The 21,208-nt window shown below is 33.9% G+C and overlaps 1 protein-coding gene and 1 pseudogene across 2 annotated transcripts in view; both read left to right on the top strand.

The window, feature by feature from the left end:
• The window catches only part of TBC1D23 (TBC1 domain family member 23), a 49,382-nt gene that overhangs the window by 8,964 nt on the left and 19,210 nt on the right, over positions 1-21,208 (top strand). For both annotated transcript variants that reach the window (XM_036218947.1, XM_016144702.2), the window contains exons 2-11: positions 3,379-3,490; positions 4,863-4,968; positions 5,874-6,078; positions 9,976-10,099; positions 12,105-12,229; positions 12,319-12,365; positions 13,031-13,134; positions 14,450-14,572; positions 18,053-18,145; positions 20,179-20,349. In XM_036218947.1, coding sequence (XP_036074840.1) covers positions 3,379-3,490; positions 4,863-4,968; positions 5,874-6,078; positions 9,976-10,099; positions 12,105-12,229; positions 12,319-12,365; positions 13,031-13,134; positions 14,450-14,572; positions 18,053-18,145; positions 20,179-20,349 — 1,210 coding nt within the window. The remainder of the gene's footprint in view (positions 1-3,378; positions 3,491-4,862; positions 4,969-5,873; positions 6,079-9,975; positions 10,100-12,104; positions 12,230-12,318; positions 12,366-13,030; positions 13,135-14,449; positions 14,573-18,052; positions 18,146-20,178; positions 20,350-21,208) is intronic.
• On the top strand, positions 11,072-11,190 carry LOC118602639 (annotated as a pseudogene).

Genomic DNA, 21,208 nt, shown 5'->3' with positions numbered 1-21,208 from the left:
AACAAGCTTTTACACAGTGACAGCACCATTTTACATTCCCACCAACAATGCAGAAGGATTCTGTTTCTCCACATCCTTGCCATGTTTTTTCTGATGCTAGCCATTGTAATGGGTATAAAGTGTAACATCTCGTTCATGTACAAGGTTTTGTACAGGTGTATGTTTTGAGTTCTGCTGGATATATACCTAGGAGTGGAATTACTGGGTCATACTCTAACTTTATATTTCACATTTTGAGGATCTGTCAAACTAATTTCAAAAATGGCTGCATCATTTTACGTTCCTACCAGCGTGTACGAGGGTTTCAATTTCTTTTTTATATTTGTCATCATAGTTATAAGCACTGCTTTGGACATACTTGTAGCTGAATAATTTTATTCATCTCAGTTATTGTTGGGTCAAAAAATAAATGTTAAAAAAGAATCCATAAATATTATTTAAACGTTCAGGCAGTGCATACAGATATGGTATATATAAATTTACTCAATTTGTATGATTAATTCTATGTGAGAAGTGAATGTCTTCATCCTATCTCATTTCTCTGAAGTAGCCACCTTCCACAATTTTGTTTTGTTCTAATGGATACTACTGTAATTCTAAGTATTTTATGCCTGTAATATTTAACTTTTAACAGTAATATGTGTTTATTGATTAGTGAATAATTCTTGAGGAAATTTGCGTAAGAAGTGGGAAAGATTAATGCAAGGAAAATTTAGAAAGTACCAAAATACCAAACAGTAGAGGAATAGCCAGATCAATTAGCTATTAAAAATCTGATTTTTTAAGAGTTTTGAATAACTCAGAGAAATGTTCATAATTTTTTTTGAAAGTATAAATAAGTGAATGCTGCAAGATATAAAATTATTCAATACAATCCAGTTTTGTTTTATATACATATATATATATGTCTCTGTACACATACATACATACACATTTACACTCATACATATATATATGAAGAACTGAAAAAGAACTGAAAAGTAATTCATTGTGCTTCTTTCCAGCCCCAAAACTTTGGGTATGCTCTGTCCGGAACCCTCTGAGCAAAAGAGACAGTTACTTATTTTTCATATTTATTGAGTAAATAGACAAGACCAGTACTTCTGTATTTTAAGACCCATCTGTGAATGTGCCATACATTTCTACCAACCTTGTAAGGTCAGTAAGAAGCTGACATAATCAGAGATGACTTAACCACAACCCATCCAATCATACCTCACCAGATGTTTGTTTTGCTTTTGAATGTTAGGTTTTGCTTGTTTAAAAGTAGGTGGAAACTTGGCTTAGGCGAGGGACAATTCTATTGGAGAACTCAATGCCATAGAGTTCCTCTCTCTTAATAAGAACTTGATCTTTTTATGAATTATATAACTTTATTTATTTTCAGCTTTTACTACTTTTACAAGCACATTTGCAATGTTGAAGTTCTGATAACTGAACCTTTGAATAATACCTTGTTCGGAAGATAACATTACTTAGTCTGTGAGAAGTGCCTTTCACTACTTAAGGTGGAGCATTTTCTGGTTTCTTGCTCATGGTTGTACTTTTGTGTTCTCCTGGGGGCAGCAGCAAAGAATCTAGCAGCAGCTATGTCAACAGAGGTATGCTTGTATGTTATTATGATTTAAAAAGTATATTGAGGGTTAGGCATTTTGCCCCAGAATACTAACCAACCAAGGATTTGGCACTGAAAAATGGAAAAATTCTAGTTCTTCATTTATTTGGTAAAAGAATTTCATCTCATTAAATGGTGTTTGCAAATTATTTTCACATTTAATTATTAAAAATGTGGTATTAATCAGAAATTCAATTAAATTATCTTTTTTTTTCCTTTTTTTTTTTCTTGTTACCAACAATCCTTCAAATTCTAAAGGCTATCATGTAATTTTTGGCCAGAATAGAACAGATAAACCCCAGTCTTTATCAACTATAGGCCTCAAGTCTCATCAGTAGACTCACAATCTCCCTCACTTTCCTGTCCAACACTTTGGAGACTGGTATAACAAGAGAACAAAAACTATTAAGTCATTACTATTTATCTTTTTGTTCATATGAATTTATAGTTACTTTGTTAAGAAAGTTTTCAGATTTGATCAGTACTTTTTTGTTGTGTAGGATTCCTAACTGATTACATTTGATTAAATTTCTTTAGGAGGGCAACACTTAAGGAAATTTATACATTTAAACTATTATTCTTAGAATCCTATGCTAGAAGAGGTTTGTGTTACTTTATTGAGAGAATGTGGAATGGGAGTAATTTTATTTTCTTCAAAACCACAAAAATGACAAAATCCTAGTTTCCTGATTCTAGTGGGGTGCTCTGCCTTTAAAGCTGCTTCAAGGAATTTTAAAAATTGTCTACCTGAGTTAGGGATTTTTATTTATACAGATTTCTTTTGAAACAATGATTGAAACTTCAGCTTTAGAGAATTTTGAAAGGATTAGTTATTTTAAGTAATTATTTCCTGACTAAAAGACAATTCATACTTTTGCAAAAGTTTTAAAAATTATTTTAACCATATACAAAAATAAATTTGTTTCATACTTTATCTCCTTGAACATAGGAGACTGAAGATAACTGCTTGTCTGTTTACTTGGTAATTTACTTGATGTGGTATTATATTGCTTTAATATATTATATAGTGATACCATTAGAACCCTTTTTATTCCTCTAATATTTACTAACTTTTACTGTAAGCCACCCACTGCTCTAGGCATATCTCTGTATCTTTAGGTACCAGATATTCCCATGCTGCAGTGATTTGAATTCGCACCTGAATTTTATGGTTTCTCCTTCTTGCCACTGTTTAGTATAATGTTAAGAGTGTAAATTCTGGATGCAAACTATTACATTTGAATTCTGGCTCTGCTATTTACTAGGCATGTGAGCACAAGCTGCATAACCATTCTTTGCCTCAATTTTTGCATCTGTAAACCGGAGCTCATGGTGTAACCTTACTTCATAGGGTTGTTGTGAGAATTTAAAAAAAATATAAGTGAAATGTTTGGAAAGTGCCTGGCACAAAGTTAGTGCTATATTGTTGGTTATTACTACTACCATGATGAATACCTCTATTACTATGACTTTTCAGTGCTGTCAGCCTGCTTGCCCTGTCTTCTCTTTTTAAATTTCGTTTATCTTAGAACACAGATAACTAAGCTTATTAGAACTAAATGCAAATTAAGGGTAAATTGAGTGTATGAAATCTAAGATTTCCTTCCAAAAATAACAAAATGCTGTTTGTTTTGGCATTACATTTTGGCTGCTAAGAACCCTTTTATCTTAGATACAACCGATAACAGGCCATGCTTATTAAGTAAATCTTGAATTAGAAAAATATGTAAAATTTATCTCACTAAAGAGAACTTGTTTTTTAGGGAAAAAGATCTTGAAGAAGCTCTGGAAGCAGGAGGTTGTGATCTTGAAACTTTGAGAAATATAATTCAAGGGAGACCACTGCCAGCTGATCTGAGGGCCAAAGTTTGGAAGGTAACTAACAACTAAAATTAAATGTAATCACGTAAGAATAATAATACTTGAGAATTTTTATTTTCATTTGTCTTATTGCAGAAGACTTTGTTATTCTATGAGCATGCCACATCTAGAAAATTTATCAAACAGAGCAGCTTACTAAAATGTCCATTTCTGTGCTCTTTGGTATATTTAATAATCGAGGTTTTGAAAGGCAGTGTTTTCTTTTGTAGATATTAGAAATAATGTTTATGAAGATTATTTAATGAAATGAGAAAATGCAGCCATTGAGTATATAATTGCAAATATGGAATGATCTCAGCTATATTAAAAAATGAGGAGAGGGAAATAATAGGACTCTGGATATTGGAATAACAGGAGATTTTTTTTTTTGCTTTATTTTTCTCTTTGACTCTTCTCCAGTGCTTGTGTTTTATCATTTTTTAATTTTAAATTAAGGTTTGTTATGACTGCAATGGAAATACTTATCTTTGTTAAAACATATATAAGCAAAGGATAAGATAAAGATCACCTGTTATTTAACAGATAATAATGACTTGGTGCATATCTTTTTACTTTTTTTCCCTTTGCACATGTATATGTAACAAATAGAATTATAGCATTCTGAATGTTTTATTAGAGAAATTTAAGATAACATATAAATGTAGAGAGACTTGTATTGTGAACCTCCATTTACCCATCACTCAGCTTTAACTGTTAACATTTGGCCTATCTTGTTTGATTAGTACTCCTTCCTTTCCTCCCCACACCATCCACTGGATTATTTTAATGTAAATCCTTGGTAGTACACTACAATGCTTTAGTATGAAAGTCTAAAAAAGTTAAATCTAAAATATAATATCATTATACTTGAAAGAATAGTAATTCTTTAATGACTGAAGGGACAAGGGAGCTCTTCTGGGATTTCTTTTATAAGGGCACTAATTCCATTTATGAGGGCTCAGCCCTCATGACTTAATCACCTCCCAAAGACCCTCATTTCTAGATACCATCACATTGGGGATTAGGTTTCAGCATATGCATGGGGGCAGGGAAGGGGGACAGAGACATAAACATTCAGTTTATAGCATTGATGTTTGCTTGAAATAAACTTACATATTTAATTATGTAAATATTGTATAATTCCTTTTATTTACTGGATTGAAATGAAGTAATACAATTTAATGTAGGAGGATTTAAAATAATCGTGTTGGTTCATTGTAATATGACTACAGGCTCAACATTTGGTGGAGTGTAGATGCATTACTTTGCAATCTTTGAAGTATGCATTATTATTCCTACATGCAGGCTTTTCTGTTACTACAACATATTTCCAAGGATGAGAAATAACATGAAGCAAACTGCCTTTTTTTTTTTATCTGTCTTTCAGATTGCTCTAAATGTTGCAGGAAAAGGCGATAGTTTGGCATCATGGGATGGTATTTTAGACCTGCCAGAACAGAACACTATTCACAAAGATTGTCAAGAGTTTATTGGTAAGTTTAATAATTGTTTTCAAACAGTAAAAATTTTGGAGATAAATTTTGGGTGGCAGAGTCACTCTTTAGTAGAATTAACTTAAAATTTGGGATATGTTGAATTTGTAAAAGGCTAATAAGTGGTTTTAGAACTTTTGAAATTTTATGAATCATATCTAACATTTTAAGAGAGACAAATTTTTGTTGTTTCTTTTGCATTACATGTTCAATTCTTCAAGTACCTTTACAGTTTTGCAGTTTTAAAATTTTCTTATATAATTAATAATATCTGTATGATTATATGCAGTCCTCAAATTATCTATAAATCATAAGTTATGATCTGCTATAGAAAAACTATTGTAAATTATGGTTGAATAGGTAGGTTTCTGATCACCCAATGAGTTCTTATTCAAGATTAAATTAATTTAGTTGATATTACTTTTAAAATTCATCTATAGTTCATTGGTGTCTTTTTGTTTCTCTTTGCATTATATTTTAGTTAAATTATTGATTAAATAGGCTTTTTTATACTAGCCACAACAGAAAAATTACTGGGGGTGTGGGCAAAGGAAAGAGAATTTGGGGGTGAAGAATGAATCACTTTTCCACTTCTTGACAAAGCTATAGTGGCAGCTGCCCATCATGAGGTAGATGATAATCTGTTGTTTAGAAAACTGTTTTGCTTTCCAGGAATATGGGTTATGACTACTTTCTCTGCTTCTCTAATTTAGATCATCCATTCTGTGTTAAGTATTAAGTTAGTAAAGATTGAATAACTAGTAAATACAGAATGAGTACAAGGGAAAAGTATGCTTTTATATCATACTCTCAATGTACTAACATAGTTTATATTTGTAAACAAGTGTTATGTTCAGTAACTGAATCTCTAATAGGCTAACTTTATTTTGACACTTTTTTTCTAGACCAGCTATCAGTGCCAGAAGAGAAGGCAGCAGAATTACTTTTGGATATTGAGTCTGTAATTACCTTTTATTGTAAATCACGTAACATTAAATATAGCACATCCCTTAGCTGGATACATCTACTTAAACCACTGGTGCGTCTTCAACTGCCATGCAGTGATTTATACAACTGCTTTTATGCTATCATGAATAAGTACATCCCCAGGTAAAATAAGATTTAATTTATTATAATTTTAAAAATGAATAGTTCTAGTTTGTGTCGAACTAAAGTTGTTAGATTTACTTTGGTGGTAAAGTAAAAGGATCAAATAATTTTGAAGGGTGAATCATAATTGTTTATATTTTGTGGTAATATGTATATGCAGCACAACCATGCTTTTTTAGTGGTGTCCCTATTTTAATTTCTTTACCTATAAAATAAAAATAACATATCGTCTAAGTGAAAAGTAAGATTTTTGAATTGCTGCCTTAAGTGAGGCATTGAGTTTATAGCTTGAAACATAGTCCTAGAAATACAGGCATTGAGCAAGTAATCAGAAGTTTGCCGAGCGTGAGAAAGGTGAAATACAGAGTGCTATGGGAATGCATAATGAGGGCAGCCTAACTCGGATCAGGGATGGCTTCCCTGGGCAAGTGACACTTAAGTTGAAACCAGACAGTTGTGTAGGTGGTTAGGGGAGAGGGTTGGGGAGTGGTGAGTACTATACTCATAAGACCAGAAAGAATTCTTGTAGTAGCAGGTGCTATAATTGGGTAGTCAGGATTTTAGAGCCAAAAGGAACCTTCACATAATCTAGACCAGTGGTTTGGCTGCACGGTGAACCTTGGATACACATTGGAATCATTGGGGGAGCGCTTAAAAATCCTCATGCTTTTTCGCATACCTAATTAAATCAGATTTCTGAGTAGAGCACACATGTATTAGTGTTTGTTTAGAGCTTCCTAGTTGATTACAGTTTGCAGCCTAGGTAGAGAACTGCTATTCTGGAGCTTGATAGTTAAATGACTGTTTTTTATTGCTTTCTGTGTGATAACACATTATACTGGGTGTAGGTGCTTTGTGTATTTTCTCATTTAAACAGGGACCACTGTAAGTCAGGTTAACTCTGATTTACAACTACAGAAACTGAGCAAAGAAAGAGAGAAATTAAATAAATTATCCAGGATTATACTTCTGGTGTGTGACTGAGTCAGGATTTGAACCTAATTTGGATAGATATTTGTGCTTTGTTAAAATGGTTCTCCACCCTGGTTGCTTGTTGGAATCAACTAAAGAACTTTTTCTTTCTTCCCTTTTTTTTTCTTATAACAGCTTTATTAACATGTCATTTACATCATAAAATTCATTCTTTCAATTTGTACAATTCAGTGGTTTTTAGTATAGTCACAGAGTTGTCCAACCATAATCACAGCCATTTTCAGAACATTTCCATCACCCCAAAAGTAAACCCTATAACCCATTACTAGTCAGCTCTCCATTTCCCCCCAACATTCTCAGCCCTAGGCAATCACTAATCTACTTTCTGTCTCTATGGATTTGCCTATTCTGGACATTTCATATAAGTAGAGTCATACAGTATATGGTTTTTTGTGACTGCCTTCTGTCACTTAGCATGTTTTAAAAAATTCATCCATATTGTAATATATTGTAATTTTATTTCTTTTTATTGCTGTGTAATATTTCATTGTATGCATATAACACATTTATTTACTCATTCAACAGTTGATGGACATTTGGATCTTCACTTTTTGTCTATTATGAATAGTGCTGCTATGAACACTTGTGTACAAGTTTTAGTGTGGACATGTTATTTCATTTCTCTTAGGTCTGTACTTAGGTATGAAATTGCCGGATCATATAATTCGGTTTAACCTCTTCAAAGAATTGTCAGACTTTTCCATAACCATCATTTTACATTCCCATCAGCAGTGAATGTAGACCCCAGTTTCTCCACATCCTCGTCAACATTTTTTTTTTTATTATAGCCATACTAATAAGTGTGAAGTGGTATCTTGTTATGGTTTTGATTTGCATTTTCCTGACAGGTAATAATGTTGAACATCTTTTCAGTGTGTAGTGGTGATTTGTATATCTTCTTTTGAGAAATGTCTATATTTAGCTGAAAGACTTTTAAAACATACTATAGAAGTAGACTAAATAGAGCCTGGACATAGATATATTTTAAAAACTCTGGTGATTCTAATGTACACCAGGGTGGAGAACCTCTGTGCTACCTTGAAGCCATAGTGCTTCATGTAAAGAAAACAGACCCAGAGATGCCAAGAGACACGGCCGAGGTCAAGGTAGAGCCAAAACCGGAATTTGAGAATCATTGTGTTGTACTAGGTCTCTCAGATGATTATATTTTAGTTTATATTTTACCATCTCTTAGTGTAACAGAGCTAGTAATAGCAAGGGACATGGCTTTCTCTTGAGAGTATGTTGGTAGTGGTAGAAAGTAATGGAGAGGTTTTATGTTCAGCTGTTTAACACATTGTCTTGTCAGTGTGTTACTGTTTCCATGAGTTTTACATGTAACATAGTATCCAGCCAGAGTCGGTGCTAATGCCCTTGGATAGAACACAGCCTCACAAAGTGCAGCTAGAACAACTCCATTATAATATATCTTTTTATTACAGATTCAGCTATAACATAGGTAGAATTCTGTCAAGCACAGTGTCTTGGCAGTGTAAAGGAACTTAGTAGCACACCTCTATTAAATGAATAGGTTGTAGCAGCTGACTCCCTGAGATGTCCCACTTTTTCTGAAGATGAGACCACAAACTAGGCGCTTGTTTCTACAACTTATGCCTCTACTCAGTCTGTAAGCCATGCATTTATAAAGAAAATAAAATATTCAGACTAAGGAGGAGGTTATCTTGCCAATATGAATCTGGTTTTGTCTCTGGGCCTCTGAGTTACCATGTGAGGGCCTTTTCTACAAAATTTCCCTGTCATCTGCAGTATCAGAAATTGGCAGATGGGGGTCATACCAAATCCTGGAATTGACCTCAGATCTTCGATTTGTAGAAATTATTTTTCATTCCTACTTGTATAGTATTATAAAACATTCTTAATGCTTTTATTTTAAAACTGTGACATTAACTTTTTTACATGAAGCTGTTTGCCTTGTTTTTTTTTTACAGATCGCTTTTTTAGAGACCATACCCCTACCAAAATACCACTTGTTAAAATATCGAATTATATATATGGAAGGCATAATAGTTTAAGACAATTCTTAGTTCCATCACTTTTTAGCCACATGACCTGGGGGTGAAGTACGTGCTCACAACTAAGCCTCAGTTTTCTCATATGTACAATGGGGGAAATAATAGTATCTATTTTATAGGGTTGCTTGTAACGATACAGTGAGATAACTTTGTAAAGTGCCTGTTACAGTGTCTGGCATATGGTATTTCTCAGTAAAAATGACTTTTATTATGATGGCCTATACTTTGAGCTATTTATTTTTAGTGATTCATTAGACACAGGGAACAAGGCAAGAAGTAGGATGGTTATTAAAAAAGGTGAGTGTTTGGCACCTTCTGGAATTCACTCTGAGCACCTGAGACCCAGGCCACTTCAACAGCTTCTGAGGCTCTTCTGAGTGAGTCCACTGTTCTGAAATGTTTATCTGTGGCCGTTTCAGACTTGCACTTTTGCTGAAGAACATTCCTAATTGTGTGCATTAGCTGTGGAGCTAACCAGAAGCCTTCTAGGAGTTTCCTCTTATTTGGCAGGGAAGAAGGGGGCTAGATTTCTTCAGGACTCTTCAGGTCTCCTTTTGGGATTCAGTACTTACCAAAATACCTTAAGCGGTCCTGCTGTTTTCAGTGGTCTCTATACTATAGTCCTTTTGTTTGAGTGCTGCTTAGGTTCACCTGGAGAGAATCTCGCTAGAGTTGACTGTAGACCTACTGTTTCTACAGACTTTCTGTCAGGTATGTTAGGTGTTAGCACGAGAGCTCTGCCTTATATGAGGTAGGCTGGTGTTTAGCTGTTCTGGGAGTAGGAGGAGATGGGTATTGCAGGAGGATTGGTTACTGGTATGATCATTTCTGACCTACTAATGCAAGAATCCTTGCTTCTCTTGTCTTTTAGGGATTGTTCCCTGAAGGGGAGACCATTTCATCTTTTCCGATTACTCATCCAATACCATGAGCCTGAGCTTTGTTCTTTTCTTGATACAAAGAAAATTACTCCAGACTCCTATGCACTCAACTGGGTAATAAAGTGAAAGTAGGAACACTTACTGAAAAATAGATTTCTATGAAACTATAGTTAGGTTTTTTTCCTCCAAAGAGGAAGAAAAGTACTAAGCTATAGACCATTACTACTTGAACCAAAGGAGTAAAATTATTGGCACTTCAAAAATAGGTTTTTTTGCCCTTCACTTATGTTATTCAGATTATTTAAGTTTTAGTCTTTTGTTTTTTTTACAATAAAATGTATATGATATATTTATATGTATATGTAAACATAAATATCAGTTCACTTTAAAAGTTTGAGATTAAATTATTCATGGTCTATATAAGAGTTGGAAAGTCATGACAGGGTTATCAAATGATTAATATAAAAGAATATAAAATACATCTCAGTGCTATGTCATGCTATATTTGTATTTTCAGGGTGAGGTTTTATTCTAAGTCAGTGGTTCTCAAGCCTTTTGGTCTCAGGTAGTGGTACCCAACCTTTTGGCACAGGGCCCGGTTCTCCTGTGAGAATCAAATGCATAATGATCTGAGGTGGAGCTGAGATGTGATGCTAGCACTTGGGGAATGGCTGCAAACACAGATGAAATTTCTCTTGCTTGCCCACTGTTCACCTCCTGCTGTGCAGCCTGGTTCCTAACAGGCCATGGACTGGTACCTGGTCTCAAGACCTCTCTACACAACATTTATCGAAGATCCATGCTTTATATGTATTATGTTGATTAGAAATTAAAACTGAAAAATTTTAAATTTTAATTTATTTAGCAGTAATGATAAATTCATAACATGTTAACAATTTGTTTTTTAAATGAGAAATAACTATATTTTCCAGAAGAAAATTAGTGGGAATAGTGACATTGTTCTATATTTTTGCAAATCTCGATATATAGCTTGGATAATAGACAGACAGATTCTCATATCTATTTCTTTGTTCAATCTGTTGTGAGAATATTTAAGAGATATTTAATTTAAAAATATTTAATATTGTCTACGGCCATGCTACCCTGAACAAGCCCAATCCCATCTGATCTCGGAAGCTAAGTGGAGTTGGGTCTGGTTAGTACTTGGATGGGAGACCACCTAGGAAGACCAGGTGCTATAGGTGTAAAATATTTTTTTTAAATTAAAAAAATGAAGGATTGTAAGATGACAAGGTCCTTGCAATCTGTGAGGTCTGTGTATGTGCATGCGTGTGTGTGTGTGTATTACTGTGACAGTAACTTAGTACCTGGCACAAAATATATGTTTTCTCACACTAAATGTATATGTTCACATTAGCTCCCCTTAACTGTTAAAAATATTTTAAGTTTAAACCTCTACATGTAATCGTTTCTGTATTTAATGAAAATCAAAAGTATCACTGAATTCATGCAATTTAAATAATAATTGGACTCTAGAGAAACTTATACCTTAACAAGTTTTTAATTTTAAATAGAAAACCATAGAACTGAAACCTATTGAGAGAGATGAATGTTCTCTCATCTATTTCTAATGACATCCAACTAAGCTTTGGGAGCAGTTCACATTTATATTGTCATTAATTTTTTTTTTAGACGCTATTAACTTAAATTAGCATGTTTGATCCTTACAATTACCTTATAAGTTAAGTACTGTAATAATTATACTAGTTACCCTTAGGGAGCTCTGTGGGTAATTATGTTAGTTATGCTATGGCAGATAGATATATGGTAGTTACTTTAGATATTCTTGGATAATTATTGCTCACAACAGTGTTAGATGGGTATAGTATTACTAGGATTTTTTTCTTTTTACAGAAATAGAATTGGAAGCTTCAGAGGTTAAGTTTTGTGCCTTATGTTACATAGCTAGTAAGTGCCTCAATGGTGCTTTCAACCCACATGTTCTGCCTTTGGATTAGGTACACTAAAATTAAAGTACACGTTAAATTTCAGGTGCAGATAATTTAATGTAATGTTACTTATGTATTTGCTTTAATACTTTTAAAAGAACAAGTCATTTCTAATGGTTTACGTTTGTCATTTGATTTCCCGATTACAGCTTGGAAGTCTTTTTGCATGTTACTGTTCCATTGAAGTCACTCAGGCAATATGGGATGGATATTTACAACAAGCAGATCCATTTTTTATTTATTTCTTAATGTTAATAATCCTTGTTAATGCAAAGTAAGTATCAAGTTGGCTAGATTTTTTTCTTTATTCTCCAGAAGCTCTGTTACTATTTTATTTTAATTCATTTGATTCTTTTTTTACAGAGAAGTTATTTTAGCACAGGAATCTGACAGCAAAGAAGAAGTTATCCGTAAGTATCATTCAATGTAGAGATATTGTTTCATGTCACTTAATTTTCTTAAACTCAGTTTCCTCACCTATAAATCCAGTAGATTAGAAGATCTCTGAGGTTATATTCAACTCTTACACACTCTTTAGAGACAAACCTTAAACCATTTTCCCCAGTTTTGCTAAACTTACTCCTTTTTTTTTCCTTCATGCTTTCATTCCTTTCCATATCTGTTTCTTTGGTTTTCATTGTTTAAATAAAATCCCTCCCAGTCCCCCCATCTCTTCTTTTTTCCTTAATTTACCTTTCAATATTCACACAAGACATAGTTCCTTAACTCAGGAATTATTTCTTGGTCATTTTTATTTCCAGAGACCCTGGCACATAATAGGTGTTTGTTAAATAAATAAATAAATAAATAAATCACAGTATTCTGGTCCAGGCTAATGAATTTGATTTGATTGCCTGACGCCACCATTCACAAGCAGCAGAATTGCATTAACAATTTTTGCTTCTTTGGGGATATCCACTTCTCCCTAAGCAGTTTTAAAGGCATCATTGTTCAGATTCCATTTATATAGCTTTTATTATACTAAGGACATTCCAGCTTTGATACATAAATAATGTTCATTGTATTCCCCACAAGCAATTTTTTAAGTTTTGTCATATTTATAATCTTGTTTCAGAGTTCTTGGAAAAAACTCCATCCAGTTTGAATCTAGAAGATATAGAAGACCTTTTCTCTCTGGCTCAGTATTATTGCAGTAAAACACCAGTTTCATTTAGAAAGGTATAAGACAACAAATGACTGGGTATTCAGTATTTCACATTTTGTACATAGTTCTATTTTTAATGTTGTATTTACTTCAGTTAAAATATTCTAGGTTGGCATTCTTTTCTGTCTTTTTATGTTTTTCAGTTTTGTGTGATTTTTTACTGTTACTATTCTTCCTGGTGAAGGAAGATTAAAAAAGATAGTATACATATATGCTAGGAATCATTTCACCTCTACTCCAATTATTTCTGATCATTAGAAAATTGGTTGTGAGATGTTTCCTAAATTAATGATTTCTTAACTTTAAAAATTATATTACAAAAATTTTATGGAGCGTGAATAATTATGCCTCCTTTATATGGAGTTCAGCTTAGTACAACTGTAATGACGCAGAGCTATCTTGTAAGGAAAAATGGGTCACTTAGCCCCTCCCTATATCCTTTCTCAGACCAGACCAGTGCATTTAAGAAAAAGGACACCACATTAGAATCATAGAAAGTAAGATTCCAGGAAGCAAAAACTAATAGTGGAGGAGGCACAGAAATATCTTAACAACTAGTCTGTGACCTCAAGTGCCCAGGAGAGCATTACTGTCTTTTTTATTTTTCTGTCATTTTATCATAATAATTGCTAGTTTGATAGTCATCATGTCACTGAAACATTAAGACAAAGTTAAATTATACTCAGTATAGTGTGTTTTGGAAGGAAACCTTTTAATAACATTTCCCTTGAAACTAATTAATTAAAAAGGAGATTTGTTTCTAGGGACTCATTTAGCCATCTTAATAATTGCATTCTGTAGAACACCTTAGTTCCCAACAATGCCGAGTAAATCAGATGGTGGGATAGTGGTCTAGGATGCTGGATAATAAATAAGTTTTATATTCTTTTCAGTCATCTGAGAGGACCAACATTTATTCTTCAGACACAGTAAATAATCTGCACAGGCATTAGCTAATTAGAGCATGCTATTCATCAGTGTTTTACATAATTTATACAATTCGTTTATGCCATGTTTTTGTTTTTATTGAAATATGAAAAGCGAATAACCATGTAAAAAAGTTAACATTTGCTGTAGGTGATATTGTAGAAAATAGCCATGCAGAATGTATTATTTCATTTCATTTTGTGTGAACTCTGACAGGGACTTTATAGCCTTTTTTGTGACTTTTAGCTGATGATAGCATATTAAGTTTTGGAAATCACATGACTCAAGGATGTTATATAATTATTTTACCTTTTATCATGGTTTATTAAGAATATCTTTAGTAGGAGAATTTGATTTTGTTTTTTTTTCTTTATAGTGTTTTAAATTTTTATCTTTAAACAGGATAATCACCATCTGTTTGGTAGTACTTTACTGGGAATTAAAGATGACGATGGAGATCTGAGTCAGGCTCTTTGTCTGGCCGTCTCTGTGTCAGAGATCCTTCAGGCAAATCAGCTGCAGGAGGTAAGTAAAGAAAACCCACCGTTTTGTCAGAGGAGTGTCTCCTTTAAGGAGCCAACATTTTCTCCATTTGTTCATTTCCACAAAATTAATTTACTACAATAATGTGGCTATTTTACTTTTTTTGAGGATTAATGCGTTAAATCTTCTGTCCAGATGGTCATTTTTAAACTGCCAACTTGGGTGTTATTTTAGTTGACAACAATTAATTTATTTTAATTTTAATTAGTTTCAAGTATACAGTACATTGGTTAGACATCTATTTAGTTCATAAAATGGTCCTCCACTCCAATTGCTCCCTCCCTCCTCTCATCCTCCACCTAGCCAATGTAGTCAGTCTAATTACATTCCCTATGCCATGCTCCCCATCCCTGTGTCCATCCATCAGCTACTGATTGGTACTTCTTTAGCCCTTCACCCCATTCTCCTAGCCCCACAAACTCCCCTCCCCTCTGTCTATCACCAAATTGTCCACTATATTTGTGAGTTTGTTTTTGATTAGTTTGTTCTTTTTATTCCTTGGATTCCACATATAAATGAATTCACAGTGTTTATCTTTCTCTGTCTGACCTAAATACCTTCTAGATCCATCAAAGCAATATGTTTTTCCATCCCCTTCCTTTTAGTCTTTGTCTTTTAACCTGAAACGAGTCTCTTATAGGCAACATGTAGCAGTCTTGTTTTCCTTTCCATTCATCCACTCTTTTAGTTGGAGCACTTAATTCTTTTCCATTTGAGGTACTTATTGATAGGAATGTAGTTGTTACCATTCTTTATTCCTGTTTTTGATACATGTTTTTTCTTCTTAAAGAGGTCCCTCCAACATTTCCTGTAATATGGGCTTGGTGGTGATAAATTCCTTTAATTTATTTTTGTCTGGAAAGCTCTTTATCTGTCCTTTAACTCTAAATGATAGCTTTGCTGGATAAATTATTCTTGGTTGTAGATCTTGGGTCTTCATCCTGTCAAATAATTTTTGCCAAGCCCTTCTGTCCTGCATAGTTTCTTTTGAGAAATTAGCTGCCAGTCTTGTGGGTTTTCCCTTAGAAGTAACTTTTTCTCTTGCTGCTTTTAAAATTTTTTCTTTGTATTTAACCTTTGGCATTTTAATTATGTTGTCTTGGTGTGGCCTCTTTGGATCCCTGACTTTGGGAATTCTCTGAGCTTCCTAGGGTTTGTGTCCATTTCTTTCACTTGGTTAGGGAAGTTTTCCATCATTATTTCTTCAAATAGCTGTTTAGCATCTTGATTTTCTTCACGTATGCTGATCAGACGGCTATTTGGACCCTTAATAGTGTCCCATATGCTCCTTAAATTATTTTTATAGTCTTGGCATCTTATCTCTTGCCATTCTGTTTGAGTGTTCTTGGCTTTCCCATCCTCTAGATAGGACATTTGATCCTTTTTTTTATTCACTCTGTTTATTCCTTTGTTTATTTCATTTAATATGCTTCTCATCTAAGATAATGTGTTCTTCATTTCAGACTGGTTCCCTTTTATAATTTCCATTTCTATTTTTATGTTTTTTTTGTTTTGTTTTGTTTTATCTCTTGGTTGAAGTTCTCATTGCATTTAACCAAAAATCCATTGAGCATCTTTATAACTGGTGTTTTGAACTCTGCATCTGTTAGATTACTTGACTCCATTATATCTGGATTTCTGTTCTGTTCTCTCATATGGTTTCTGTTTCTTTGTTTTCCCATTTTGACCGCCTTTCTGTGTCTGTTTCTATGTACTAAGCGAAGCTCCTATGTCTCCCAGTCTTACTAGTGCGGATTTGTGTAGTAGGTGTCCAGAGGCACAGTCCTTAGAGGGGTTTAGCTACAGGTCAAATTTAACTCAAGTCTCTGCCCCTCCAGGGCCACCTGTTAAGATTCAGCAAGCAATTCACAGATGCTGTGCTTATAGTTGCCTCAAAAGGCCACACCAGAAACTGAGGCCAACTGTCTCCAGTATAAATCTAGGCACTACTCAGCAAGGAGTGCCTGACTCACTGAGGATATCTGGATGTAGCTTAGGTGGGGCCATGAGTTAGGGGAGGTAGGGTTTCAGGGAATCCTCTAGGTGGAGCGACCTCTATTATCCAGTCTGATGACCTCACGGCAACAGCAGTGTTGAGTCCGCGCACTGGGAGGGAGAAAGGCTCAACAGGGAACAATGGATACCGCCTGCACTTCTGTACAGAGCAAGTCTCCCCTTGGCCCTCATTCCAACAGTGTCTCCCTATAAGTCCCTGGTACCCCCTGCGCATAGCCCATCAGGCACTGGTGCTCAGAGAGAGCAGGTCTGTCACCGTGAAAATCCACTTGCAGACATGGCCCCTTTAAGAGGTGTGCGCCGTTGTCGCAGCCTCCATCTCACTCAGCTGCTCAAGACCAGGCAGCACACTTCCTCACCCTGTCCTACCTTCTGCTTTTGCATTGTGCTTTCTTGGATTTCTCTCTAGTTGTATGGCTTACTCATCAAGATCCCAGGGGATTTTTCCTTGCTGCTGCTCCTGGTTTCCATCACAACTTTGATTTGGTTGCTAGAGGGATAAACAGAACCTCTATCATCTACGCCATTTTGGTTCCAACATTTAATTATTTTTGTAAATTGTTAAATCTGTTTTTATGTTTTAAGAAAGCAACAAAATGTTGTATTAAGTACTTAAGAGGGTAAATTTAGCATTTACCAGTTACATTCTGGGTAATTATACAACTAATTGAATTACATGGTTTAATGCTATAAAGCATATAACAAAAGAGAATTGAAGATATATACCATAATATTCTGTCCATTGCTGTCTTCATGAAAATTAATGAGCCATTTTTTTTAAATATATGTTCTTTATTACTAGTATCACATCTAACTGTGTGTGTATGTGTATTTGGAAGGTGGGATGTATTTCCAAGAAGTAGGGAAAAGGACCTGGAAAATACCTTTTACAGTACATCTTTTTAAAACAAGCATTTCAGTATTTTTCTTATTAGAACTATTTTTAAAAACATGAAAATATATAATCCAGTTTAATAAGACTCGTGAACTTCCTCAGTTCCAACTGGCATTGCAGAACCTCACCTGACCCTCCCAAAACATTTAGTTCTTATGTGAATTGTTGTAGATGTGCAGAAATAGGAATTATATCTATGTCTACGTTTATAACTATATGGGTTGTAAAAATATTAACATAATACACATTAAAAAATTAAGTTGTAATACACTGTAATTAGTTTTATAACTCAAATTGACGTTCTCCTACATATTTTAAGATTTTTTGGTCAAGAACAGCATATATAAAATGTTTTAATTTTTAAAATCAATAAAATTATTTAAGATCTTGAGGTTATGTTCTTGCATCTATACTGATTGGATCCTCCTGTTCTTTGTGAGATCCACTTTTTAATAAACTTGTTCCCCCTCCTTTGGTTAATTGTTATTATTTTATTATGTAAAATGTAACCCTAGTGGCAAATTTCAGTATGTCACATGTTTCTCTCTTAGGAAGGAGTCCGATTCTTTGTGGTGGATTGCCGTCCTGCAGAACAGTATAATGCTGGGCATTTATCAACTGCTTTTCACTTAGATTCAGATCTGGTTAGTATAAGTGCTAATTAAAATTTTTTTTTAAACATGAAAGAAGAAATCTTTTTTTTTCTTTAGCCCATAAATATACACATACCTGATTAAGGGTATCTTTCTTTCTGCTTAAGGAGGTAGTTTCTGCCCTATGACAAAAAATGTTGCTCTCAAATTACCGTTTCACCCAGAACACCCTTTAGGCATCATAAAGGGTAGATGAAAACAGTTAATTATCGCTTACTATTGCTTACCATTGTTATGTCAGTAAATTCTAAACTTCTTACTACAAGCTAGCTGATGTAGCACTTAGCATAGTGTCTTGCACCTAGTAAGTACTCTATAAGTATTAGCACTTATATAATTGGGTAATCCAAAAGTTTTTACTTTAAGCATTTTTTTTCATTATGACTACTTATGTATATATAAACTAATATTTAGTGAGGGTGGTATCTGGCCCGTGGTGCTGAGTTGTTAAGATTGCTATCCTTGGGTCACGTTAATTGAAGAAGTGAATGAAGTAAATAATTAAATACTGTCAGAGATATTTAGAACAGTTGTTAAAACTAGGACTGACATCATTTAAGCCACTAACAAGAGTTAGTAGAGCCTCAGGGATGAGGAAGACAGAAGAGTAACTCCTTTTGCTGACCATGCAGTCTGCCCTCTTCCCAACTTGTCTGAAGAAGTTGATGCCGAGGGTGAAAGGGCACGTAGAAGGGCCTAGATAGTGTTGAGAGGAAACTCATGGGCACTGTAGAGTTTGGGGCACTATACATGGAGAAGGCAGTCCTAGCTTGCCTGCATCCTGAAAGTGAACTCTGTGCCTTTCTCTTCCTTGATTCATCCAGGAAGACTTAGATGGTCCTCCTTTTATGCTTATTTTAAAAATTTACTTAAGTGATTCATCAATACTTGAATTAAAAAATCAGAGACTCTCCAGAGTTAACTGCTATTAACAGCTTGTTTAATCTTTGAGACCTTTAATATGTATTTACATATTTCTTGTTCACTTTTTTCACTTGCTTTTCACTCGACAGTTCACTTGTTTTTTCACTTAAGTACATTCTTTTTAATGGCTGTACAGTGGTTTATGATATAGATATACCATAATTTGTAAGTTGATGTAATTTGGTTTGTTTTAGTTTTCTTATAATAAACAATGCTATGGTTAACATCCTTACACATACATTGTGAACCCATGCAAATCTTTCTGTAAGATAGCCTCCTAAAAATAGAATTGTTGGTTTGAGGGGTGTGGGTATATAAAATGTTACTAGAGACTGTCATATTGCCCTTTAAAAAGGCTGAACCAGTTTATACTTTACAGCTTTAATGTGAATGATTGTTTCATACCATCAGCAATATTAGGAATCACCAATTTTTTATTTTACAAGAATGAGGGGTAAAAATTGTGGTAATTACTAGGGATGTTGAGCATTGTTTTGCGAGTGTGCTGTTTGTTTGTTTGTTTGTTTGTTTTACAACTTGCTTCAATGGTTTGTCCATTTTTCTGTTTGGTTTTCACTGTGCTTTTTTTTGGTAGCCCCAGTATAGCAGTTTTAACAATTTTTTGTAGTTACTGGCTTACTTGTTTTCTTGAGGGTAAGAAATTTTCTCATCTTTTTATCTAGAGTAGTGCTGATAAATTAAAGGCTTTGTGACTGTCTAAAGAATACATGGTTTGCCATATAAGTTGAAATAAAAATTAAAGCTTGTTTTTTGCTGCATTGTTTTTAGTCATGGACCCTTTCACTCAGTGTTAAACTTTTTTTGTCCTTATACTTGAGGATACCACACTCATTGTTTAAGAAATAAACAATAACCACAGATTTTTTTCTGGTTTTCAGTTACAGTGTCAACTCTTGTTTTAATGTATTGTAGGTATATTTATACATTTTTTTCCTTATTGGAGATTTTTTTTTTTTATAAGAGCCTTTTTTGTTTTCATAGTGGCTATTAAAATTTTTTTCTGAAAAAATATTTCACATTTTGCAACTGTTTGTGAAACACAGGCTTGGCACATTTTTAATTTTAAAAAAATTGTCTAGATGCTTCAGAATCCATCCGAATTTGCACAGTCAGTAAAATCCTTGCTGGAAGCACAGAAGCAGTCCATCGAGTCTGGCTCCATTGCTGGCGGGGAGCACCTCTGTTTCATGGGCAGTGGCAGAGAAGAAGAAGACATGTATATGAACATGGTCCTGGCACACTTTTTACAGGTATGCTGACAGATTATTTTAATTTTGCTTTGTTACTGCTGTTACTTTTAAGAAATTCTTGTAGATATTTTTGTATTCTTAATCTACATTGTCAAATTTATCTTAATTTTTTTCTTTATTGATTTTGTGTCTTGTCAAGAAAGATCTTCTCTCCCAGATTTTTATTGCATGCTTACCTGTTTTGTTGTTGTTTGTTTGTTTATGTTTAAGTCTTGAACCATTTGGAATGTTTTTGTAAGAAGGGAGATAGGAATCAAAAAATTGTTTATCCAGATAGCTGACCAATTGTGCTACCAATTTGAAACACCACATTTTTAATATACTGAATTCCTCTATGCATCGGCATCTATTTCTGGATTATTCTGTTGCATTGATTTCATGTTTATTTATGCCCTAGTACTTTTTACAAGAGCTGTATAATTCATTTTAATATCTTCACTTCGAAATTGAATAAATATATGACACATACTCACCTTTTTTGTGTGTGTTGTCTTTGATACAACTCATCTGTGTTAGTAATTTTTTGCAATCTGTTTCTCTCCCTTCTCTACAAAGCCTCACTCACTGATGGCTTTTAATTTATAAAACTAGTTGTTTATTAGGTATTCTTTGGTAGTATTACATTAAAGTTCTCATTTTATATGACCCTGAACAATGAAATCAGAAAGACAGTAGCCATGGTATTGCACAAATTGCTCAAGTTGGGTCCATTTCTATTCATGTTTTATTTTACTGGAACACTGGATTGAGAACATTAATATAAAAGACAGAATTCTTGAAAGACAAAATGAGAAAGGAATGAAATATATGGGAGAGGGATTATAAAATAATTTTATATCTTATTAAAGATTTTAAAAAC

This window comes from Rousettus aegyptiacus, unplaced genomic scaffold, assembly GCF_014176215.1.
Source record: "Rousettus aegyptiacus isolate mRouAeg1 unplaced genomic scaffold, mRouAeg1.p scaffold_m13_p_4, whole genome shotgun sequence".
NCBI lineage: Eukaryota > Metazoa > Chordata > Mammalia > Chiroptera > Pteropodidae > Rousettus > Rousettus aegyptiacus.
The sequence above is the reverse complement of the archived record's forward strand: the minus strand, read 5'-3'. Positions and strand labels throughout refer to the sequence as shown.